The following is a 27,493-nucleotide window of genomic DNA, read 5'->3' as shown; positions in this document are numbered from 1 at the left end:
AGAGAGAGAACGTGCGCACGTGGGTCACGTGAGTCACGTGGATCGTCCCCGTCGCTCATTGGACGAGCTGCGCGACGACGACCATGCCATTGGCCCGATTGGCCGTTCGATTCGACAGGTGTGCTGGAAATCGGAGCGTGTTGACAACTGTTGACAACAATGACAACTCGGCACTTTGAGGTTAGGGTTAGATGGGGTTAGGTTAGGCGCGTCCACGATGCGAGACGATTGAGGGGAACTCTCAGGAACTCTGTCGAAGACATTCGAAGAGGCGATCCAGGTTATTGTCGCCTGACTCGCGTAATTGTATTGAATTCGCGTTGCATTTTAATTGTGTCGCGATTGTATGGAAGGATGGCCGATACAGATATCTTTGACAGCAACGAGGAGCAACTGCCGCAGGACCTCGGCGACGATGTCGTTCAGGAGGTCCTCAAAACTGGCACCGATCTACGCCAGTATTCCAGACAGATCGAGAAGGAGCTCAAGGAGGTCGAGAACAAGTCGATTCAAGATTACATCAAGGAAAGCGAGAATATAGCCAAGTTGCACAATCAGATTGCCGCCTGCGACAATATCTTGGAGGTTAGGATTCGCTGTCGACGCACCAGGTTTTGCTCGACACGTCGACGGATGATTTATGTCCACTTCTGCCAATGTAGCTTAACTTTAATCTTGTTTTAATTTTTTTAAATCTTTCTTAGTTCTAAGAATGATAAAAAAGATAAAGAATAAATTAAAACATAGATTAAAGTTAATCTGCATTGATAGCGATAAATGAGATGCAGAATAATAGCTTGTCGCCAACAAGATGCTATTAATAACTTCAGTTCATGACTTAAAATTTAGATGATCAACTCGTAATATTAATTTTATCATTTATTATTATTCTGATATTTCATAAACATATATGTATGTTTACGACTCAATAGTATTCGATTTTTGTTTAAAACTATGATTTTATCGCTGTTATCTGGTCATTTGATTTAAATTGGGATTTACTGCTGTCATTTAGTCATTTATGCAAATGATAATTATAGAACAAAATTTGTTTCTGCAGCAATACATATGATATTGTTACATTATAAATATATATTCTTGTTTATGAAGCATCTATATAATGATAAATCATAAATTTAATATATAAGCTAATTGTTCAGATATTTATGTTGAACAATTTATATTAATAGTCAAGGATATCTTATTCTTTAATTACTTCTGGGTCCGCAAACTCTCCCTACTCTATTGATAGTCATAAAAATTTACTTAGGGCTGTTGGATTTTAATAGTATCTCGTCAGCAAGTGCCTTAAATGTATCGTTTGCATAATCTATTTTAATAAATTATCTTTGCAAAATGATACTGCTAATTGAGTAAAAGGAAACATTCACGTACAGACTTTAGTATTATTACCTTTTACAGAAAATGGAGTCGATGCTGATGAACTTTCAGACAGTTTTGGGAAGTATTAGTTCGGAAATAGTTTACTTGCAACGCAAGTCTGTTGCCATGAGTCAGCAGCTATCCAACAGACAAATAATACGAGGCCCGCTTAGTCAGTTTATTGAGGACATGACAGTGTCTGATGCTCTAATAGCGTAAGAGGCATTTGTTCATGTTTTACAAAAGAATGTTAGGGAGATAAACTCGTTAAATCTATATTAATTTTCTTGCAGCTGTATTATGGAATGTCCAGTGACTGAAAAGGAATTTTTGATTCAGCTACAAACTCTGAATCATAAAATCAACTTTGTGAAGGAACAAAGTTTCAAGGAGGCCAAGTCTTGTTTAGACGTGAAGGATATATTAGAGAAGTTGAAGGTGAAGGCGATGGCAAAAATTAGGACATATTTACTAGAGCAAATTTATAAATTCAGGAAACCGATGGGAAATTTTCAAGTGCCGCAGAACAATATGTTAAAGTACAAATTCTTCTTTGAGTTTATCTTGTCAAATGAGAGAAATGTGGCTGAGGAAATCTGTGGAGAATACATTGATACTATGAGCAAGATACAGTACTCGTATTTCAAAACTTATTCGTCGAGATTGATGAAATTGCAGGTAAAGCTGCAACAGATAAATTAGTATTATTTAACTAACAATAAGTTGAAATATCAAGTTACAATTATTTTCGCAAGTTTGAAGAGAAAACGTCAAAGGACGATTTAATGGGAGTCGAAGACACTGCAGGCAAAGGTATATTTCATAAGACAACGTTAAAGCACAAAGGTACCGTCTTTTCTATAGATACAAGAGGTCAGGTTTTGTCTTCTCTATTGGAAGCACCTATAATTATTCCACACACTGCCTCTAATAAAACACGAGTAAGTACCAACGATGCATATATGACTCTAACTTGCGTGATCTTGAAAGCATGTTTTCTAAATTAATATTGTAATCTTACAGTATCATTATGAAGCTCTATTCAGAAGTGAACAATATGGTATTTGTGATCATGCTTGCAGAGAATATCTGTTCCTGATAGAATTTTTCAAGGTCCATAATGCACAGGCACTAGATATTTTCAATCAGGTAAGAGATTAACATTTAATAATTGATTTAACACATTAAGTAAGTATATTAAGTAGTAAATGTGTACTAAAATATTCTTTCCTTTTGACAGGTCATGGGAAAAACGTTAAATCTCATGATAAAGAATTTGCAATCGTTTGTTGAGGATTGTTACGATACAATTGCTCTGTTTCTCTGCTTGAATTTAGTGAAGCATTATCAGTTAATATGTCACAAAAGAGCTGTACCAGCATTGGATAAATACTGGGAGACCTTAACAGCCACAATTTGGCCTAGGTACTTAATTATGCTTAAAAATAATTGCAATAATATTCACATCTTAGTATTTCGTATCATTACAATTTGCAAAATTATATCTGCTTTTTAGATTTACATTGGTGTTTCAATTAAACATAAACAGTGTCAAAGACTGTGATCCATCAAAATTCAACAAAGAGACTGGTCCACATTATGTAAGTATCTAAAGCAGTATGCAAAGGATTGTTTATAGTGGAATTTGATTACCATATAACATTGCAGTATGTAATATTGTTAATTTCTTATACAATCATGAATTTTTAGATTACCAGAAGATACGCGGAGTTTAGCGCAGCAATTGTAAGTGTAGTCGAGACATTTCCTTGCGAGGGGACGACTCAGTTATTGGCAGAATTGAGAGAAACTGTACAATGCTTCCTGCTAAGAATGGCATCTATTTTCCCAACCCGGACGCAGCAATTAGTATTTCTTATCAATAATTATGATCTGATACTCAGGGTATTAATAGTAAGTAGATTTTATTTGACATGGAAAAGTCTATCAAAATTAATGTATTAAGAAAAAATTAAGATGCTACATTTGTTTACAGGAAAGAACGCGAGAGACCTCGAAAGAAGCGGAGAGTTTCCGGGAGCTATTAAACTCGCGTTCTGCCGAATTTGTCGAAGAAGTCTTGAGCCCGCATTTCGGCAATATAATCCAATTGGTGAAGGAATCGGAGGCTCTAATCGAGAAGGGCCAAGCTGATGATTTGAAACGGCAGGAGGGCAAAGCATTGGCCCTAGTGCAATCTTTCACGAACAATTGGAAACGAGCGTTAGAAGAGATAAATCGTGAGGTGTTACAATCGTTTCCCAGCCTGGTGCTCGGCAGCACTCTGGTGCAAGGCGCAATGGCGCAATTGGTGGCATATTACAATCGCCTACACAAGATTCTGCCGCCAAACGCGCGCACGCAACTTACGAACATCCATCATCTAATGGTAGAAATTAAGAAGTACAAAACAAATTTTTAGGACTACTTTTTGAAGAAATTGATTACTCAAATCCAAATAGCTATTGATCATTGGTTATTTGCTGTAAAAGAATCATTTCTAGTATTGCATATGGAAATCAGCTATTGGAGCGATTTTAAATTCTAGTAATTAGGGTTATTTATTAAATAAGTATGTAAATTTTGTTTTATTAATAAGTACCGTTTAGGGATATTGGGGAACATTCTTGTAAATATAATCATAGAAATACATTCTGTACATTTATTTATAAAAAGATATGAGTTATGAACTAAGCATGGTATTGCGTTACCATTCTATACAATAGCGATTAATATCCCGTACTCTTGTGCGCCTGACACGAGTACACGAATCTCTGACGTTGCTTATCTTATATAAATTAATATGTATACACATGTACGTTAAAAATGGTCTCGTTACTTTTTCCTACGATTTCGCGACCTATGGCATGTCAATTTTTCGGTGACTGAACCCAATCGCGATGCGGCGAGCATTTACTAATCACTTTAATATAACTCGATTTAATTGCCACACATTTCACCGCACTCACGCAAGCAATTTACATTCACTTGATATATCGAGCTCATCAACTTTTCGAGAAATTATACAATAGATACAATTGCGTTTAATGTGACGAATTATTATACGATTATCACCTGCATGATTGCAATCTGTGCATCTTAATCGTCAATTTGCATTCATTACGAACTGTCGTTTTATAGAACACCGTCGATAGCATGTAACACACCGTTCGTCGCTGGCACATTATGCGTCAGAACGTGTGCCTCGTTCACTCGTACTCGTCCTGAAACAACAATGTATGTCGAATCATCTGAGAGATTATCTATTTCTCGATTTATCTTTTTCTAATAATGCGATGCATCATGAAGGATCAGCTATTAAAACACGAGTCTTACGTCATTTGAATTACTTACCGCCGTTTTTGTGGATATGAACCGGTGATTGTGGACGAAGGGTGTCCTTTTGAATGTAATATCTCATGCCGGCCGTGTAAAGAGTCGTGGGAATCACGTGCCGCGAGATTATCGCCTTCGCCGCTTCCGGCCCGTCCTCATCGGTCCAAATTGGAGCGCCGTTCTTCGTGGACGCATCGGTGAAAGCGGAATCGGTTGGTGCGAAGATGGTGAACGTCTTCGGTCCTAGAAAGGCAGCTTTCGTTACACTAAACGACGGAGGATTCAGGATGATTCATCGATTTTGCAAGTCAGACGTACAGGAGAGGCGGCATATTGCACAAACGGAGTTCTTTTAAATTCATTTTTTTTTTGCTCGGATTTTCAATTTACCTGTGAGCGTGTCCTCCAAGCCCGATACGTGCAGCATTCTGAGGAATGTGGTGAACCTCCTCTCACGATCGGCTTGCAGAGTTTGCACCAAATCTCCGACCGGAAGCGGGAACATGACCCTGTCGACAGCGTGAGCGATACCTTGAGGAATCTCGATGTCCCGTTTGTTGGGCGCGACTCGCGCCCCGTTTATTGCCGTTACCTATTTGCAAACAATGCAAAATTACAAATGAAGGGAAACGATTGCACTGATATGAAATCGTTTTCATCGGATCTGTTCTGAATGTTTGATATATACTAAGTGGGCGTATCTCTCTCTCAGAAAACATTATGACGTCTTGAAATGGTCTGACAGAGAAATAAAAAAAAGACTTATGGAATTATTAGAAAGATATCTGTAGTATAACATTTTTAATACGTCTTTTGATAAAATTTTTATAAAGATGAGCCGTCTTTTAGACACACACGTTGTCTGGATTTTTTCGTGAGAAGCGGACGACGGAGCTGTCGCAATTTCATGCATGTTCACCGAGTGAATGGAAGATTTCTATATTCGCGAAGGTCAATAAACTGGATCACGCACGAACACACATGAACCAATCACGTAGGTAAAAATAATGTTGCATTGACTCACAAGCTATTAATAATTTATACAGATAAACGATTTTCTACGAAATGAAAGAAAAGCTTAATAACTTAAAAAAAAAAAGGAATTGAACCTTAATTAAAAACAAAGAAACGTAAAATAAAAAGGCGAGAAAGGGTCTCATCGGAATTGGACAAAATTCTAAAATATAAAATTACTTTCACGTCGTTCCATTCGTGATCCTGCATCGTGTACTCGTTCACCCGCAATTGCGTTCCTGCGAGACTGACGCCGGTCATCTCGTCCTGCAGGGAATCGATCCTGAAGGCTCCTGGTATGACGTGGTGAAGAAGAAGCTGTCGCAAAGAATTCTCAGTATATATTCTAGACACTAACGATTTTTACTGTAGAACATTTTCTTTCACTAAAGTCAGTTAATTTCAAGATTAAGTTTAATTGAGTCCTCTCCTCTCGGGAAAAGCGGCGAATCAAATTAATTACGATTGGCTAACTGGTGTCAGTGAAATTTACCGTTAGGTAGATAAATTATTAATGATGCTTTTGGCACCGATACGTACCCCACTTAGAAGTCTCGGATTGTCGTGGAACTTCTGCTCAGCTTTCTCTGGCCCTCCCAGCTGCACCATCAACGTCCTGAAGGCTTTGTCCGTAGGGACAAATATGGTGTACGGACCTGAAGTATAATATCGCAAAACAATACAGGGAAGTGTCACGAAACTATCGAACAGCATAATTGTTACAGAAATCTTTGCTTCAATTTGGAATCGGGGCCTTTCCTCAAACTGGTCGAATGTCCAGACGCGTTCGATTTAATTGACGATCGAAAATGAGAGAGACTTTCGACAAACTAAACTTCGGAGAAGAGGGAATAGATGACGGAATCGTATCCCTCGCGGAGATTCGATTCAAGGTTCAATTATTAAAATTGTTAGAGATTAGAAAGAAACCTTTCACATCGCCTCATTGCATTAATTTATAACGTCAAGAGCTACACAATCATTGCCGTGTATATACGTATCGCGCAGCTTTTGCGATTGGTATCCATAATTGCGTTTCATATTCGCCATCAGACCATTCTCTTCCATTCCGGGCGTAGCACACGCGCGTTGAGTTCATCTATGATCCTCGTAGAAGGAAAAACATATCGTTGGAGAACGTGACGAAGTTACACAATGTCCCGATTGATGATTGCATTCGCGATCGACAGAAACGGAACTGTTACCGCGGCGGGGGGGATCGTTGTTATAGGAAATATCGCTGTTTCTCGCACGCGAGAAAACACGCAGCTGGCTTATTATTTTCTTTCTAACGAGCGTGCGAACGCGGTCGAATAAAATCGTCCGTACGTGAAAAGAGCGTCAACATTTTCCTCACGACGAGACTCTCTTCTCGGGAATTGACGAGACACGGCGCGGCGGCAGATGTCGAGTCGAGGCACCGGCGTTTACCGATTATTCAGCGAAAATTGTTTATAGCCGAGGGAACGCGTGAAAGGATCGACGTACGCCACGTTATTAATGCGCTGCAAAGAGAATCCAGTTCAACTTGAACTGGATTCTTCAGAAATGAAATGAAAAAATTTACTATCGCGTAGGGAAGTTATTACGTAACTTATCTCATGTAACGTTGCCGTAATTCTCTGACGTACTTTCATGCGTTTAGCTTACGAGGTAAGCCCGTTTCTCGATCTTTCTCTCGATGAAAGAAGGTTATATATACATAGATAAAGGGCCCGAAGAGACAATGGGCTAAGCGAGTCGTCCCGCCGATAATTATAACGACTAATGAAATCGCGTGTCTTCTTCGTGAGAGCCCGCGTAATGAGGTACGCGTCTCTTTGTTCTCGTAGAAGACGGAGAGGTGCCTGTGTCGAAACGAGCAACGAGTCGTGAGAACAATTTTTCCGACGAATGTTGCACGACTAAAAGCGAAACGCGAGGTACAAATGGTGGTGGATTGTGCAAAGAGGCACGGTCTACCTCGCCATCAACGGGGATTATTTGTACAACCGTTTGGTCCACGACAACATTGACGCAAGTTGTGTCCCGCCTTGCGATACTGTTGGATAAGACCGCGGCGGTCCTTGCACTGTTGCGCAGAGAATTAATTCGTTTATTGTAGTATTTAACGTCTTCACACGAAATACTCTTCGTAAAGCTCGCTTATTGTCGCGTAGTGCATCGTCACTTATGACTAATTAATGATTTTTCGCTATTTCTGCTTTATAAATCATGCTTTTCCGCGATTATGCTAATATTAATAGAGCGGAATATATTGTACGAACCGTTTGTCAAATCATTAACACCAGAATAATTGCAGTAACCGCGAATTTCTTGCTTAAAATTGTGACGTTCGATAGTACACTTACATTAAGTCTCTGTTAATATTACACATATAAATTCTATTCTATTAATATTTTTGATAAATTGTGAGACAGTTTGAAAGTTACCGAAATTCGTATTTTTGTTCATAAAATGAGAAACTATTTAAAGTCTTCTCTTCTATCACTAAGAGTCTACTCTTTTATCATTAATAAATACCAATAATTAATTTTACACAGTAAATTATCAAGTTTGACTGACATCCAACATCCAACTCACCGGTTTCGTTCAGCACATTATCCAGTCCCGACTGCCTCAGGTATTTTGCCATAGCGAAGAGGCCTTCCTTTCTCAATAACGTGGCTAGATTCTCCTGCGAACCTTGAGTTTTCACCTCCTCCGCTGAGGTCGACGAGGTCTCCGTGGATGGATACTTGGAGAAATAGACATAGTTCGGCGTATGATGCGAGTAAGTCGCCGGAGTCGTCGCCGTCGTTACGATCTCGTTCACCGGCGCCATCGTTGGGATGAACTGGCTCCTGGTGGACGAGTACTTGGTGGTCACCCGCGGGATGTGATCCGACAGGGTTGTCTTCGTCGGGCTGGTGTTCAGGGAGTTATATACGTGGCCCGTGACGCTGGACGCCGAGGTCACGTATTTGTCAGTGGTAGACACCGAGTTCGGCGATACCGTGACGTAGGGGATGTATTCCGTCGTCGACTTGCTGAAAAATTTATTTCGCCGTTCAGAATCTTTTACTAAATCCAAAAAATTGTTGGAATGGATTATAAATGCGAATCATCGCGATAATCACCTTTCGTATCTGGTCGAGGTGGATCTGACGGTGGTGGGTCTGAAGGTCGCCGCCTTCGTGCTGACGGAGTGATGAGATGATACCGGCGTTCTGGACGTGCCAGTGGACACTATCAGATTCGGATCGATGCTGGACTCGAGATGTTCTAGCGTAGACGATTGCGTGGTCGGTCCGAGCGAGCTGGGCGGCAGCTTCAGCTCGCCCTTCTTGATCTTCTCGACGATGGACTCGACGTCGGTGCCACTCTCCTTGTCGTTGGCGTTACCCTTGATACCCTGCACCTTGTAACTGCCGTCCGGCTGTTCCTCCAACAAAACGAACGTGACTTTCTTCGCCGGTAGATTCTGGATTATCGGCGTCTTGCCGATCTCCTCGAGCCTGCCGTCGCTCTTCTGCCGGATGATCTCGAAATCGGCGCCCGGTGGCAGTACGCCGCCCTTCGTCAGCTCCTCGAAGAGCGCCTTCGGAGGCTTGATGGTGGTCGTCGAGGACGGTATAGCTGACGTCTGAATAGTGGAACTCGATGCGATGGATGATAAACCGTTCGGCGCGTGAATAACCTGAATCTTCTTGCCGTTCGGTAGTATCAGATCCCTGGTAGTGACATTCCTGACAACGTCATCGTCATCGCCAGACTGAGATAGAGCGAGTTTGAGTTGCTTCAGCAACAATTCCCGCTCAGACTGTGGAGAGCTCCTGCTTCTGCCGCTGGAAGTCTGTCTCGTCGTGCTGGGTTTATCGGTCTGATAGATCACCTTGATCTGCGGCTTCGGTTTACCTTGCTGCAACAATTGACTCTCTTGACCCTGAAGCAGGCTGAGCAAGTTCTCCGGTATATCTGTCTCCTGATGAGCATTAGAGGTAATCAGACGTCTGGATGGCGGAGGTGGTTGCGTGGTCGTTGTAGTCGTGCTTGCTGCTGTCGTCGTATACTTCTTCTGATGGTTAGCAATTGCTTTAAGGAAAAGGTCCGCTTCCGACGGCGTGATACGTCGCGCCGACGGCGAAGAGAGCAACAACGGTGAGGAAGTGGTGCTAACGGTGATCGGGATCGATGTCGCGGTAGATGGAAGTGGCGTAGTGGAAGTGAGCCTCTGGAGTTGCTGAAGTCGCAGCAGTTCCTGCTGCCTGCGCAATTCCTGTTGCTCGTACAGCAGCTGCTGCCGTTGCTTCTGGAGCAGCTCCAGCTCGCGCTGCTTCTCGAGATAATCCTGTAACTGTACCGTCTGCTGATCGCTGAACAGCGGTTGTGACAGGTCCTGTTGAAGATTTTGGAACCCATTCTGATTGTACTGATTGTATTGTTGTTGCTGGTATTGCTGCCGTTGCTGGTATTGTGGCGTTTGCACGCCGCCGCTGCCACCGCCGCTGCCACCGTTCACGAAGTTCGAAGTACCGAGTTGCTGGACGATCTTCTGTTGTTGTTGTTGCAGAAGCTGTTGCACTTGTTGTTGCTGCTGCTGCAACTGTTGCAACTGTTGCTTCGCTCGATCAACTTTGTACTTGGCCAGGGAGGAGTACGGCGTGCTCGATTGTGCTTGTTCGAACGAGGAAACCCGCGGATTCTTGAAATCTTGAATGGGACGTTGCCGGTACTGTTGCTGGTGCTGTTGCACATCGCTCAGTATCTGGGCTTGCTGAGAAGCCGAGAGACGAGGTCGCGGATCGTTCACAATGCGACCCTAGAATCAAATATTTACACGAATATATCACGCATTTTTTTTTTTCAGAAAGAAGTAAAACACTAAAGTTTCTTAAAGATACAAATAATCTATTTATAAAGCTAATTATTGTCTGTTTACATATATATTTTTTCTATTAAAACGACTAATTTACGCTGTAAAGTTCCTTGCACATTAAAATGCATTCCTGCGGTCATTGCTCTTTATTTACTCTGTGTAATGGTGCAATATCTTATGCAATATAGAATTTTCGCGCACGTTCTTAGGCATCATGAGCGCTTTAATACAAAATTATATAATACCGTGATATTTCCAGTGGCATTTAATCAGTAGAAAAACGAATTAACGACAACATGTTTCTGAAGTTCAGTTACGACAGTCTATTGTTCTCTTCTAATAATTTTTTGATGATGTAGCAAGAAATTTACACGAGGTGTTCTAAGCTGTGATAAAGAGACATTCGCTTTTTGTGAATGAATATAACTTTCAGTAAACTTAAAAATATATAGCACTATCAAAGACATGGAAATAAAAATTTGATAATAACGGCAGTGAACGCAATCTTTCGTATATTACAGAGAAAGTATGACGAAAGGTATGAGAGTATGAAATCGTTGACAGTTTTCATAAATTACCCTGGTTAATTGCTTTGCGAATCACATTTTGCATTTCCATTCTACATAAGATATTCCATTTGGATAACGTGCTGCACGTCAGCAAGATAAAAGCGAAAGCAAATCGAATCTACGCAATTGACGGCAATTCGGTGTATGTCACAAGATTTATAAATTATCGTAGATTTATACTCCAGGAACCAAGCGGAAAATCGATAAGAAGATTACCTTCGATTTAGTAAAAGTTATATACTGGAGAGGTCATATTCACTCTTGCGACTATTCAATTTAAATTCAATAGATCAACATATACTTTACAACGTACAATATTTTTTAGATAAATGATCTTTTCGATAGTATTCCTTCAGGTTCTCATTTCACTTCCTTTGTTTAGAGACAACAAAGAACGCATTAAAAGATTATTAAAAAATCATTACATAGTGATTGTAATTTGTGATCAATTATATTATAATTATATGTCATTTATATGAGGCACGATCAGTTTGAGACAGACTTTCCTTGAGAGAAGCCTGGATCTATAATTATATATCATTTATATACTTTCACATAATTGACAATATAGTTAGTTCTCAAATTTTAACAATAAACAATTTAAAAGACATTTTCAAAGAATTTTGAGTCAATAACTTTTTACGATCACAGCTTGTGGTATAATAAACTTAATGATCTAGATTTTACTTTTTTCTCCAACATATACCATGTATTCTTACTTATTGATTCCATTATCGCCGCTTTTATTGTTGCCGATATACTTAATAATGTGCACAGCATGCTCTCAAATTCATTGTTGTTGCTTTTATTGTGCGCGCGAGAAAGACGCGAATAATTAAGGTGGCCGTAATTAAGAGGGGCATTGTTCGATCTTCCTTTCTCCCGTGTGCCTTCTGTGCCGTCGTCGGCCCGTTGTGAGACGGGTCTTCTCGTCCTCTCGTAGAAAGTACGACCTACTGCAGTTTCCATTTCACACACATAACGACTTACATATCATGTTCAAGTGGATCGACGTGTGTACTGGTTCTTTATATAACGGCACAGCCCTGCGGGCTAATATCCGCGTTTTGCATGATTACGCGGTCTTCTCGCGTGCGGTTTGCAGCTGTCGCATTTTTACAAGACACTCATAATATTATTATTCAGCAGAGAAACCGTTGAAATGTTTTTTTCTACAACTTCACGTTGACGAGACACTAACTGAATGTCATACTTCCTGTATTTTACGGTGAAATTGTCGCTTGACGTCGAAAATAGAATGCATTTTTAAGAAATTTTTATTATTACTTTTGTAGACTGACGGTTAAAATAGCAGTTTAAACAGTGAAAAGTGAGATGACTCTCGTTTGCGAGAAATTTTAATATATACATGTCAACAATGTTCCGCTTCGCGTTCCAGGTCAATTACACGTATTCGATTTCATTGACATTGACATTAACGCCAAGGAATCTCTCTAACAGACATCCACGCGTTATGTCGTAATTCTCCACGTTGATATTAAGTAACAATTATTTGTACTAGGGTATATCGTCATTTTTAATAAATAAATGAAACGTACATCATTTGCATAATTTTTTTTCATTCGTATCAGAAACGACGATAAGATGTTGATCTGAGATCAAAAGTTTAGTGAAGTTGCGAATGCAAAATAATTCGACAAAACATTTAAATTATTGTAGAATATTGTAGTTATACAAAAAAATAAATTCCCTCGTTTACATGTTCTTGATAAATTATCCCTAGTATGCTAAATAGATTTGATTGTATTGACAAGTGCAAGGTTACTGATACTGGTTTTCCAATATCACAGTCTAGTTTAACGTCACGCATAGCGTAACGAAATAATTTCGCATAGACACACGCAAGGAAAGCAGCATCTAAAATTATTCACAACTGCATTTCGCGAGTTACGTCTTTCTCGTATCGTTGGCCGCAGTTTCAATCTTTCAGCTAGATGGTTCCAGACAGATCGATTAAAAGCAATTAGGTAATTGCACGTCGTTCTCCTCTCGCAGCTGTGACACTTTGTGTTAAGTGTCACAAACTACGATGTGGCGATTATGCGTCTGTTTCTACTTTCTATTTTAGCACACGTGCGGCGGGAAATAGTAGATCCCAGTTTTGTAAGCGGTACTTAAAAAGCAGCAACCTCCGAGAGTGCCCGATCGCTCGTTCGCTAAGCGATCGGATTAAGTTGTGCACGTCGATGGATTGCACAGATTCCTACGCGGTAATTACCGCACTTTCCGCAACAACGTTGCATGCAGTTTGACGCGTGCGGCAATATCCCGGGGCACGCGTAAATCAGATCAAACCGGATATTAAATGTCGTTAAAGAGCTGTACGCAAACGACGCCCGCGTTTTGCAGAAAATGCGCACGTTCCAAACTGCGGCGAAAAAAAATGTTTTAAAGTCTTTTCTGGAATTGGATTTCCGTCGTAGAGCTGCGAAAATGAGCTATCTGGTAATTTGCGCGATTGCCTCGAGAAATGGTCTGTTTCTGTCAGAGGATAATTGAGGCCTAGAAAGCGACGGAGTTCAGAGAAACTTTGGAGCACTGTAGCAAGAATGACGGGGCCGTCCTGTTCGACGATTCATCATGCGGATTCGGAGTTTGCGAAAATTCGGCTCAGATCAAACCGGAAATCGCGTCAAGTTCGCAATTCGAGTAAAACCTTGAAAGAAAGGTATAAATGCTAAAGATAAAAGTATTCAAAAAAGCTTGCAGAAATTTATTGCAGAAACAAACTTGAGAAAATAAATGTTGATAAGACTTGCTGTCTGTTGTATAATAATTTTAAGGATATGGTGCGATCTCTTTTTTTTCACGTTAAGTGTCTTTGAATGAAGCGAACGTTTCTTTAAACTCCTACATGCATTTCAAAGATGCTCGAGTGTCTCGAAAACAGGTCGTTGCTAAAGAGTCTTTCGCGAAGGGGACGAATGCAATCGCCGCGTAATGCCTCGCAGCCCACAGTTAATCACTCTGTTACACACACACACACACACACACACGAGTACCATTAGCAAATATATAAAAAATATATTAAGTGGAGCGAACAGCCTGGCACGTGAATAAATGGCTCTCGATGTGCCGTGCTCCACCCACGCGCTGATAAAATGTTGGAGAATTACGAACGGGTTTCTCGATAGGCACGAGATAATCGTTATCACGTGTGGCTTATCAAAAAATATCATCGCTGGGATTATAACAGTTTCCGCATCTGACCGGAGACAGAACTCTGAACCGGCGCGCCGGCTCGTGAAAGACAATCCTCTCACTTTCGTGCCATAAGCCGACCGCAATTCGCGGCCGGTCACCGCTATCCGACTCTCAAGAATCCTCCAGTAAACAGATCGAGATAAAAGGACAATCAGTAAACTTGTATCAATGTATAGATTTTAGAATAAGTACGACAATTGCGGAATTTGAACGTCAAAAAGTTCTCTTAAACTTTTTGCAGCTATCTCCTATGCGCGCTTAAATTATATTAAAGTAGCAATTATTTAATTAAATAAAACGTTGCAGTTTCTCAATTAGACAAAACATCGCAACGGTTGCTTATTTGCAATTATTGAATTTTCCCCCTTCGTCGCAACTAAAAAATTCTTTACGTCCAAATATAAAATTACTCGGCTAGCCTTGCCATTAAACCTGCTCACTTTTCTATAATGTGTAATCCGCAGAAGAAATTTACTGTGGCGGGGGAAGCAGAATAACTCATTAAATACATATAACGCCACTGCATCCTCTTACTCGCCGTGTCGAGGCAATTATCGTTTCTCCTAGCGGTCCAAAGATCAAGGAAAAGATCGAGGGCGTTTATAATGCCCAGAAGAAGCTAAGAAACCACACTTGGGATAAACGTTCTCCTCTTTTTTTTCTCTTCCGCCTGTGGGAAACTCGCGGCCACTGGACCGCGCTTGGCTTTTACGATAATCGTGCGCAGCTTAATTGCGCCAGTAGATACGGAATGTGCATAGCCAGACGCGGTGTGAGATCATACACGTATTTCCAACTCGATACGCCATATCCGGCCTATCTCTTGATGCGAATTTACGTATCTTCTGATATTCTCGTTCGTTAAATCAAGTAAAAGATCGATTAAGATATATATCATTTGTAAATTAGAAATTATAAGTGAAATTAAACATTCGTCAATTAAGAAATCAAGTAAAATTCTCCTGAAATTAAACTTTATGTTAAACTTTTAAATGTTTGTTATCGTATCGTTTATCGCTGCCTGACAAACTACATCTTTTCATCTTTATTTAGAATTCTATAACTGTTCGCATGTTATGTTTTTAATCTTGATTTTGTTTTCGACTTCATTTTTGATAGGAAATATTATCGTAACATAATCTTAATTGAGAAAATACTTTCTTGAAAAAAAAAAGTATTTAAAAATTGGTTCTATAAGAAACAAGCTACATGTTCCAAGTCTAGGCTTATTCCATCTTATTCTGTTTTGTAAAATTGTTCAAGCACGCTTATACACAAATTTATCGATAATCAGGACGTTGTAAGTAGATATAATGTTAGCAATCTTACTATACTACTCTTATTTTATACTCGAGATTGCATAATTTGTTGGCATGCACGATCAAACGTGTGCGTTCACTGACATGCAGTGCCGCATACTTGGCTTGTGCAACGAGTGTTCCTTCACTTTTGAAGTGTTCCGAAAGACAGGAATGCTTCCTCATAAAGAGGATCCTTTTGGCTATTACGTTAATAACAGACTATATTTCGTAATATCCTCAATCAATAAAAGTCTCACACATTATATAAATTGAAACGATTATTTTAGCATTTACAGGACTAATTATACACATACCATTATATATATTATATACATATATATCATCGCTGTCAAAGTTTTCTTTTACATCGATGACTTGCATATTAATTGAGTGAGAATAGTTGCCGGAAACTAATGCACTTTCCGATTGCTAAAGTAGAGCAATATTACGTACTACTAGAGGACCGTATTTACTTTATAATAGCCGCATAAACTTCCAGTATGACATTTAACCAATAAACTGCATCACCTTATCCCGTTAAGAATCAATACGTACTTTCATATCCTGCCCCGGAAGGCACTGCCATTGAGCTAACATAAGTGTTAGCTTTCCGCATGAAGCAAATCTAATTCCGCAGTAACATTCCTACTTTCATTTAGATGTGTTTCACACGTCCTTTGTGAACCCACGAGCAAAGGTATATTGAATCGTATTGTCAGGCTATACTTGGGGAACCAACATTCGTGGCAACAATAGAGATTGAATCGGGTTTATAAATATGTAAAAATGTTTAGAATGCATTTAAAACCTTCGTTCGTGCGCTTTTCTTCAAAATTTCGAAATAATTTGACACGCACACACTCAACACACTGAATATTTAATATATCCTTGCATAACTTTAACGAAATGTGCTCGAAGTGTTTTTTTTCTCACAATTTTGTCAAGCAAGCAACTCGTTTAATATTCTTATACGTTTAAAGAAGAGCTTCTCTTGCATTAAGATTAACATAAATTCCTAATTATTCCGTAAGGCATGACGTTAAGCAGTTTCTACTGATCCTACCAGGCTTGATCGGTAGATGAAAATTTCTCTCGTAACAACGAGCGGTGTGTCCTTTTGCCGAGGAGGATCGACGAGAGAAATTTCACCCCGGGGTCATTTGGAATCCACACTTTCCGTTTCACCGTTTATTACCTGAAACAACCTGCCAACACAGGACATTTTTACGCGGCGAAAAGCGAATCGGAAACGACTTCCAAGACGGTATCGCGCACAAACGAAGAAAAAAAGAAGTGCGCGTGGAAATCACCCGATTGAAACGCTTTTCCAGAAAATTTTTGCACGCGAAGATCTACGCTTTTAAAGCTTGGCAGACTTCCTGCGACTCTGTTATTACCGCCGGATTATTAAATATAATTTAATGCACTCGCGATATATTTCCTATGTAATTAATAAGTTCTATAATGGTTAGCTGAAGTTATATCGTGAATTATATCATTATAGAAGTACGAGACTTTCATGAATTTTTTTGGATTAGAAAAGTTTTCAATAGTTTTGACTTTAACATTTTTCTGGATACAGAAATATCTACGTGAATAGTGTCTTACAAAATAAGAACAATGCGTATTAATAGCATTAGCTAATAACAGTCTAATTGACAATAATCTTATTAATTTAATTCAATAACAAAAAAATTAATAAAACAAATAACCATTTATTAAAAGAACATGACGTATTTAATTCATTAATTATACTGCTATTAAATTAATAAGGTTACTTTTGATTAGCTAAACTTACTGTTAGCTAATGTTGTTAATATTATGCAATATCATTTTTTTTCCATGTAGAATTTCTTTCACTTTTGAAATAAAGAGATATCGCAAAAAAATGGCACGAAAATTGAAATCTGCAATCGTATATTTGATATACTAAATCCTGTTGCGTGATTAAATATACATTGACATTAACTGTCGTCGAAACAGGTTTTTTTCTTGGCGGAAGTTATTCGTAAGTAACAGCATACGAGCTGTGAGTAGTAAAAGTGGGTGAGGAGAGAAAAAGACGAAAAAGAAAGAAGTTTAACCTTCGCCTCTCTCGTGTGTCCACCGAGGAGAAATTGATTAATGGCACAATCGAGGCGACCGTCGCATCGCCTCGTGCCTCCACTTACAGGAAGTCCAAATTCCAGTTCCGCCTCTTATTCAAATTTCGAGAAAGCTCAGCAATAAATGAAGTATCGCGGTCATTTTGTGTAGTAGAACGAAAATGCACTTCTCCACAAAACAGAGAAAACGCGATCGATTATTCTCTCGTAATCATCTCCGTCAATTTTCAACTCGGGCAGGAAGATGAGAGAAAGTAGCGATTAAGAGCGTAATAAAAAAAGGGCACATATTATTTCGAGGCCGCTGCTGCGAGAGAAACGGGAAAAGGGTACCACAGCTGCGTTACCACAGCTGAGTATTACTGAGCACCCATTTATCGCGTCTAATTGTAAAATTGATATCTATAAACACTTTCCGATACAGATATTGCGTTCTTACGCGGCGTGTTACCCGTCACGCTCTCTCAGATCGCTCGGTAATTTGTCTTAACCAGCGTTTGATCGTCTGTTCCTGTTATTAACGCTTGACCAATTATGGCGATCAAGTGACTTCGTCGTGCCGTTACACCGAGTCCGGAAAGTGAAACGATGCGGTAACAACGCCGATGGTTCCCCTCCGTCTAACTCCACTCGCGGTATCGACACGAGCGAGATTCCTGAACGAGGAGACTCACCGGAGAGAAAAGGCAATAAATTAATTGCACACCCGACGCAAAAATAGTGGTTTACGATAGGCAAACGTTCTTCGCCAACGCGTCTTTCTCGTAAATTCCGTGATGAGCTGTTGCGATAAAATTAATAACAACCATGAGATGGATTTCTGGGTACGACGATACATAGACGAGCGTTCTAGCGGTTCTATATAGCTCCTTTTACAAGAGGAAACCTGAATACTCGATAATTCCAGTTGTAAAATTTAATAGGTATCTCTGAGAGCGTATGTCGTCCACACACGTTGCCGTAAGGCGTAAATGATAGTTTCGTTGCGGCAATTTAGTTCTGTAAGGACTAACCCCGTGAACGTTTGCGTAAGATCGTGGAGATGGGCTCGCGTGTAAGATCCGTCCGGTGCGACGCGCGAACGTGTCGAAATCGTGGTGGACTGTTCTCGCGGCGGGATATTTCGTTAAACAGCCGTTTGCGCAAAATGAAACGGATCGCTTGTTGGCCAATTGGCTCCGGGATAATTCGTCCGTGTCCGTTACGATTACAGTCCGCGAGATAACATTACGCGAAAGGAGGGAAATCGATTTCGGTAAATGAGCGAATCGTGGAGATTAGAGACACGTGTTTGTCTGTTCGCGGTTAATTATCTACAATTATAGACTCGATTACTCGATTGCACCATTTAATCGAGTTGAGAGCAGAGTTGCGGCTGTACGATTACATCGATTACGAAATACACCGAAGTCTAATTGTTTCATTAGTAGGGATAATATTTTGAATTTGTAGAATTATCGCACGTATGTTTTGCGGATGGAAAAAAAAACGCTTGGGACAAGACGCATATAAATCTTCCCAAACTTTCTTCTTGAAACAATCTGCCATCTCAGATTATTTTTTTCTTTAATTAGACGCCTTTCCTACGCTGGGTGTTGTAGCTTCACTTTTACTACGGTAACATTAAGCAAAGCAGACAAGCGAGAGATGTACGAAAAAACACTTTCACGGTGATCACTGATGAACCAGTTGATTAAAAGGTGACAGTCTTCCTGCTTAAGACTATAAAACTGGACTGTACGAAAACTGGACTAACGAATTAATTTACATAACATTGATTTAACGTCTTATTGCTATTAATATATAAATGGGATTTCTTTTATTTAATTAATTTTTTAATTTTTTCAGAATAAAATTCTTTCGTGAATATAGAATCGATTTCGTTAGAATTGCTTAACGCAAAGGAAATTACTTTCACTCATATTAGAGAAAAGTAAATTTCTTCTTTAAATAGGAATTTATCATATTGCAAAATATTAATTTCTCGAATTTTACAAAGTTTTACCAATTTAAAACTTGCGTCTGGAAGAAATTGCGAGATTTGAAATAGAATTTGAACTATCTACGATAGTTATTGACTAAGAAAATATTCATAATTCTGAATAACTGGAAACTTTTATGTTCATCTTACTTCTGCAATCTGATTGAATTAAATGCGATTTCGTTTATCACCTATAAACATCTCGACATAATCTTTTATATACTTTACGATCTCGTCATTGTTTAGTTACATCAGTGTATAATTGTTGTTAATTGCTTTTCATGATATTCGATGCTTAGATGTTTCTTAACGCATATACATTTATGGGATGAAAGTTGGGCTGTCTTCCGCATTTATATTATCGAGATTTCATCGCGCGATTTGGACAATAGCTTAATTGGACAACAATAGCGCAGTGTGATTCATTTGATATAATCGATGATTATTCGACGATGCGCGTCTACGTGTCGTATGTAATTAATTTCATTAGAATGAATAATTACGGCTTTCACAACAAGATATAGTCCCTGATACCAATTTCCTTCCGATACACGCTTCACAGTCCGTTCCACTCTGCGCAGAAAACATTCACGAGATTCCCGATTAATATACCGGATTGCATAATTTCCTCGCCCAAGAAATTAATTACACCCGTTCACCTGCGTCCCGTTATCTTTCCTGTAACGAAGTAACGAAATTTTGTTCGCGTCGTCGACATTCGTCGTATCCGTTCCCGCTTCGTTATTTTCTGGGGAGATAGATTTCTGGAGAAAGTGAGAGAGCACGTAGCATCCTTCACCTTCACCCATTGTCCTGTATATTTATCTCGATCTCACCTCGTGTCGCGAGGTAAGATTCATAGCGCGAAGATCCGATATTTCTTCATCGTGTCGATGTCGAACCATCTGCAGCTAAGTTAATGTTCCGCGACACGAAAGCGAATTATTAATATTAGAATTAAATATCCGAGAAAAAGAACTGAAGAATTTACATCAGCTAAACGCAATAATTCCAGGATAGTAGATCGATTTCCCTGAGTTCTATTACATATCTTAAAATCATTCTTAAGTAGACGTACCCTATTTTCGCTTATGTGGTATCCTTGACAGTAATTTAATAAATGTGCGTTTCTCTCACGGTACGCACTCGCACTGTATTTTAACAAGAAAACTTCTTTATTTTCTGTATTTAATCCAGATACGCTCTAAATAAACTATTCCTTATCGGGAAGAAGAACTATATGGAATATGAGAAGAGCATCGCGCAGCAGTCATAGCACCGCGACCGTTTCGAAGAACGAACGACGAAGGAAAATCGCTTTAGCAAGCGTGCCAGGTCACACGTCTGCGATTTAAAGACGATTTCTAACGCGTGCCAGAAAATCATTACAACACGCCATCATGTATGCCCGCATTTGTGTCTGTAATTACCCGCGCGTAAAATTGCGCCCCTTAATTTTGCTCAATATTTAGCTCGCGGAACGACTCGGTGTGATGTTGCGTGAATTGCTCCACGTTCGCGCGAAAGATTATGGGCAAATCGAAGTGGAACGGTGAAAACCGTATATGCCTCTTATGTAAATTGCGGAAAAGCCGCGCGGAACGTTAGCGCTCTTTACTGATTACTGTTAACTGATCACGGAATATAATGCCGTCCGATGGATGGAATATGATGCCGCGACGTATTTTTTGCGATTGCATAAAAAAAGATTATCTCTAATATTTTACATTATATTAGATATATGTAAGTGATATTTACACCTTTAGATATACGTGTTCTCTTTAATATGTAAATAAAGATATAGGTGAGATTGTTTTATCTAATATATATGATATATTTAAATATTGAAATTTTCTTTTAATATTTTTCGTACAGATATAAGATTATTTTATTATTTAAGTATAACAAAAAACAAATGCAATGTGTAAACGCTAATGCAAACGTTATGCGAGATTATCATTATCCTACTCACAATCAAATAAAACGTACCGCACTTCTAAGTATCAAATGTATCTAATCAGTTAAAGATATATCTTCTCTGATAAAGATAAACGTGTCTTCGTTTTGTTCGCGCATTAGAAAGTTCCTGGTTATACGTGACGCGTGTACGCTTTATACCCATCGTTCAAGAAGCTTCCGGAAGAGGAGACGCTTCAACCGGAAGCTACTTCAATTCAATTGGATGTCCCTCGTATTTCCTTTTACACGCGCACGAGATACTTTTCATACCGTACATGGAAACCTGAACGTTTTCTCGGTGGCCCGAGTGAAAGGTCCCGCGATCGGATACGTTCCACACCGTTTGGATCCACGCGTATCCATTTCCGATGTATCCTCAATTAATGACAATTACTTCTCAAGAGAACGGTTCCCTCCACTTAGGTGAAATAAAGAGAGATTCATTCACACAGCATTATTTATCTTTCATTAGGGTATAAAAGCTATCGAAAGATTAGATTATTTATATACTTTGAGAAGCTTGAGAAATGTTGAAACGCCAAGATCTTTCTGTACAACAACTTTTACAACGTTTATTAAGAGGATTCGTATTTGCTCAAGATAAATACTGTTGTGCATGTGGGTGTATGTTCACGTTTTTAAATTATTCATCAGCACCGGATTTCTTCTTTATTCATGCGGGGAATCGATTCCAGAGAGAAACCTAGCAATTAGAATGAGAAGATCCACGCTGCTAAGAAGGCTACGAGATGTATATCAGAGTCCAGATGTAAAACACGCAGAGCGGAAGTGTGGAAGAAGGTTCGAGGAAGAGAGAGAGAGAGAGAGAGGGGCGGTCAAGAGTCACTCTGTTAGTGGGTGAGCACTCGTGCGGTTCTACTTTCATGCAGCCTCTGAATTGTTTTACGATCTTGCGCTTCTAGAGTTCTATCGTCGTAACCACTGAACGGATCGATCTGAGAGAAAGATAGAGGAATATTCAAATTGACACACGAACAGTTATCTTTCTCTTTCTGTGAAAGCATGAATATTAAAGCATGGAAGTAGGTTAAAGCAAAATATTATGATGATATATAGGAAATTCGATGACAATACTTCATCCATCGAAAGCATTCAGCCAGCGAATTGCTAATTTTACGAAATTGCTACAATATTTATCGCGTCAATCAATCAATCAATTTATTTTTTCTCATGCCGTAACAGATACAATAGCATTTCGCGTGCTTTGTTATAGCCAATCTAACTTGAGAAAAATAGTTTGAGTGTAAGTATTTTTCTAGAAGTGCTGATACTTCAGATTCGTTTTTATTTGATATAACGTATCCGGTAAAAAAACTTGTTTATTAAACGTATTCATCAAATTACTTTTTTATTACATCATTTCATATATATAAAATCAATGAAAATAGAAAACGATTTTTCTGCACTAATTTTGCTTTAAGATAAAAAGAAGCACATGATGTCACGTTATCATATAAAATTAAAGTAAAAGTTTGATTTGCGTCTGGAAAGAACGTTTGTCAGAAAAAATAACCTGTGATATTGTCGAATTATCATATCTAAAAACCGTACTGTAATACTTAAACCGATAGGTAAAGTGCACTACTTAAACAAATACATTGTATTGCTTTCTAGGCAAGAAGAACATTCGATGAACAGGCGAGCGTGAGACGCGAATATAGATTCCACGTTCGTCTTTATGAAGGAAGACGAATGGAGAGCGTAATTAACGCAAAGCGCGAGTCTCTTTTTTTTCTCTTTTTTGCGCACGGTTACTGTCTCGCCAGTGAAATTTCACTGCGATCGTTGAAGCAGATAGCCGGAGGATTCGCGATGCAACGGCCTGATTACGTCAGGCGCACAGCAATTTCATTAAATCTGCATACTCGTCCGCGCTCGAGTAATCTACGTGCCCGGAGCAATACATTAAATCGAGTCCCTAGAGAAATTTCGAAATGAATCCAATCAAACGCTAAAGGATTCATTGCGGAAACGCGAATGAGATTGATGATGGACCTCTGGAATCGTCAAAACACGAAGCCTCAATCTGAGTGGAAAAATACTTTTCAATCACTCAACTCGTTATTCAATTGACTATTTCTTCTTTCCCAAGCAAGTAAGCAGATGTATTAGATTAGTAATAAAGTTAAGTGCCATGTTCCTGATTAATGTAACTCGTTCAAATAATTATATTTCTAAAGGATAATTTATTCTATTGTATTATTAAAAATTTAATATCTGTTTATTTTTATACTTTATTGTTATTTTTTTATTATTACTATATTTTTTAATAATATATTTTATTGTTTATGTGTGTGTGTGTGTGTGTGTGTGTGCGTGCGCGCGTATGTGTGTATGTCTAATGATTCTCGCGCATATGCAAACGTTGCTTCAGCAGGAGCAAAGCCAACTTACGAGAGTGTAAATTTTATGACTTTTCCACGGACGAAATTTTCATGGTAATAAAATGTAAGAATAATGAAGCAATTACTTTCACCACAGCGTCCTGCGGTTTGTACAATTCATTTAGGTGTAAGTGCCGTCTCAGCGATAATTCCAAACGTATTTAGATTTTTCGCGGCTTTATACGATTTTATCAGTTTAAATTACTGCTTTTAAAACTAGTATAGAAACTAATGATCTAATCGTCGAACGATTTTTGGGTTGAGATACGCGAATTAATGTACTATGAAGCCGCGAGTAGCTTCCATTCGAGAACGTTATTCAGTTGCCTCGTGATCGACTAAAATGCAAAGAACTCACGCTTTTATTTTGTTCGTAAATGTTTTCTTATTACTTTCATCAATCCACGACTCGACTTTATGCAAAAATCTGCGATAAAAGATTGGCACATTATATCGATTGCAACAACGAAGCGGAACCGAATCGAGATTAAACGCGTGAAAAATCGGATTTATCAATGCTTTTAGTCAAGTGTTAATCCGAAATGCCTCGCGACGAATCTCGCGCGCCGTTACACTTCCATTACGCAAATATGTATTTTGCCGGCCGATCGAAGAAAGTTTTTTGACGCGAGAGAAAGTTGCGCGATGGAATTAATTAAGAAAAATGAAAGTAATTCTGATAAAAATTGTCGCATCAGTCAACAGTCTTACAAATTTTTCGACTAAATAAAACAATCTAATTAGAGATCGAATGAATAAATTAGGAAATATAGAAACTTTGGTTGGATTATTTGCGATGATATTAAATGCATATTTATAATTCCGGTTCAATAATAAAATATACAAGATAGATATTACTTCCTATCACTCACCTGTTGAAGATGGGGTAAGTCAGCGCCGTTTAAAATTGCAGGATCGGCCTCAGCCGCCACGAGGATGTCTCCCCGCAGTGTCAACGCGGTCCACAGAAAACACAAGAAGTATCTCTGCCTCATCACGGAGGATGAATTCCGTTCCTGGCTCTAAATCAACGTCTACACTATGACGAAGCACCCGTTGTATTCTTCTTTCGAATTTCACCACCGGTACATCAGAGAGAACCTTCTCTCGCCTGTATTAATTTACAAATGCTCTCTCGGTAGCCTATCTCGGTCGACGATCGTTGTATAAATAAAGATGAATCCGCCTTCCCCTTAAAATAATCTCACTCGTGAGATCAGACGCGAGGTCTTCCTATTGTTTTGACGTTTGTTCTTAGCCTCTTCGATCTTATCAGTCGTGTTCGCGCTTAATCACGCGGGAGAAGCGCCTCTCGCGTCCAGGGGATGCCAGGCATTGAATTCACCGCGGCGACTTCCTTCCTTCCTTCCTTCCTTCCTTCCTTCCCGTGTTCAGGAAGAGACGAGATCAGGAAGAGGCTGAGCTGATACGCCAGCTACCAGTTGCGGGGCCTAACAAGTTCGCACGTCGACGGGGACGAGTTCGGGACTGTTGGAGATCGGGAAACGTCCGTGAGTTTTACTTCTCCACGACGCGGGAAGAGTTCTCGGGGTCCGTCAAGTGGGAGACTGCCACCAAGCAGGCCGGTGAACGTCAACAAGAAGGAACCCACTTCTTCTCTCGATATTTTCTTGCTATGAGACAGGGTGAAAGACCGTATTAATTGAAAATTGAAAATAAAAGTTCCAATCTATTAATTAAAAGAAAACTTAAAATTTAAGAACAATTTTTTAAGTACAAAAGCTGTTTTCAACTTTCCTAGATTTTTAAAAAATCTCACCAATCACTTTTAATATTTGAGATGCATTCAGCTATTAGTTATCACTATTTCACGTAAATCCCATCTTTTTTACTAACAATAAGCGAAGATCTATCTTGAGTTAAATTTCCCAATTCTCGTTAGTAACTCATTGCGAACACGCTTTGACTCGGCATATTACTGTAAAATTACTTGTGACAATCATCGTCGCCTAAATAAAACTAAGTCGAGAAAACAATTTCTCTACTTATTCTTCATTTAAAATATTACGTCGCGTCTCGTATACATAACATGTACACGACTTTGTTTTCTGAGCTGAAGACCGTGAATTAAAGCTCAACGAATAAAAATATCGAGAGTTTAGTCATAAGATTTTATAAAAGGGCAAAGATACACATTTTACAAATTACAATATAATTATAATTTATAAAGCCATAAAAATTATTTGTCTCTGTATTTATGTCTTACAATTAGCAGCCGTGATTTTATTAACTTCTTTAATGTCTTTTTACTGTTTCGATAAGAATATTCTTCTATATCTGAATATTAAATAGTCAGCATTTTTTAATAGTTGATAAGACAGTTATATGTTGCAGTCTAGGAAATTTAAAATAAACTTTAGAAAGCTCTCTCTCTTTCTCTGTCTCTCTTTCAAAGAACATTTGTAAGAAGCGTTGGTAAGCGTTGGTAAGAGACATAAAGAAACCCCTTTCGTTCCTCTTCCTTATCACAAACGAAATATCGGAAGAGGAATGTTACACGACCAATTCCATCTATCCGTTAACTATTACTTAATGACGATCGAGATCGAGCGAACGCTTGAACGGACATCGGTCCATTATGTTTCCGTCCAAGTGCTCGACGTTCCAGAGAACGGGCAAATGCGCGACGTACCATTTTACAGTTGCCTTTTTCATACGCCGCTTCCGATAACATGCCGCTGTTTTATTCGCAGCTCAGCGACGCGCGCTCGCGGAAATGCCACTCATTAAGCCTTCGCACGCCCGTTCTTACGTCAAGCAATTTCTAACGAAATTATTACGTAAATTAACTTGCAAATCGTATCTAACGTTTCCTACTTAATACACTTAATAGTTTCCTACTTAATATAATTCCTACCTAATATACTTAATACGTGTTTTCGTTGCAAATTTATTTCACGATTCTTTAAGCTTAAAGCTTTCCTCGCGGATATGCTATCGTGATTAATTAATGTTGAGATAAATATCGGTGACTCTTATTGGATCGTAAGTATGGAAAAGCTTACGAAATCCCTATCATTACAAGCAAAAAAAATAGATCTTATAATCATAGTTGGGGCACGGAGGCGTGTGAAGCAACCGAATCGTGTTCGAGAACTGACGGGACGAAGTCAGTTCGTGCAACGATGACTAATGACGCACCGTAATGCAACAAAGTTATTAAGAGAATCAAGATCATGCGATACATACTTGTTCGATTGATGCCGATCTTTCGTCATGGTCCAGTACTTTCTGATTGAGCAGCGAAAACACTTTCGGGTTCGCCCCGGGCGACGAAAACTCGACCGTCCAGCGACTCTTCCTTTCTCCAGTCTCGATTGTGCGACGGTGAGTCTC

At 39.2% G+C, this 27,493-nt stretch overlaps 2 protein-coding genes across 2 annotated transcripts; one reads left to right on the top strand and one right to left on the bottom strand.

Annotated features, from left to right (window-relative positions):
* Positions 1-214: 214 nt before the first annotated feature.
* On the top strand, positions 215-4,078 carry Vps52 (vacuolar protein sorting 52). The gene is made up of 9 exons (XM_071795406.1): positions 215-585; positions 1,423-1,598; positions 1,677-2,061; positions 2,139-2,324; positions 2,407-2,532; positions 2,624-2,808; positions 2,900-2,984; positions 3,094-3,297; positions 3,380-4,078. The coding sequence occupies exons 1-9, from the start codon at positions 355-357 to the stop codon at positions 3,803-3,805; spliced, it is 2,004 nt and encodes a 667-aa protein (XP_071651507.1). The 5' UTR covers positions 215-354; the 3' UTR covers positions 3,806-4,078.
* LOC139823102 (uncharacterized) lies at positions 4,032-27,493 on the bottom strand. Its single transcript, XM_071795399.1, has 9 exons — positions 27,347-27,493; positions 25,009-25,770; positions 8,853-10,534; positions 8,317-8,762; positions 6,274-6,389; positions 5,914-6,051; positions 5,110-5,311; positions 4,738-4,962; positions 4,032-4,607 (listed from the first exon to the last, which is right to left on the bottom strand). The coding sequence occupies exons 2-9, from the start codon at positions 25,129-25,131 to the stop codon at positions 4,519-4,521; spliced, it is 3,021 nt and encodes a 1,006-aa protein (XP_071651500.1). The 5' UTR covers positions 25,132-25,770; positions 27,347-27,493; the 3' UTR covers positions 4,032-4,518.

This window comes from Temnothorax longispinosus, chromosome 12, assembly GCF_030848805.1.
Source record: "Temnothorax longispinosus isolate EJ_2023e chromosome 12, Tlon_JGU_v1, whole genome shotgun sequence".
Taxonomy (NCBI): Eukaryota; Metazoa; Arthropoda; class Insecta; order Hymenoptera; family Formicidae; genus Temnothorax; species Temnothorax longispinosus.
Note: the sequence above shows the minus strand (reverse complement) of the source record. Positions and strands in the feature narration are given on the sequence as shown.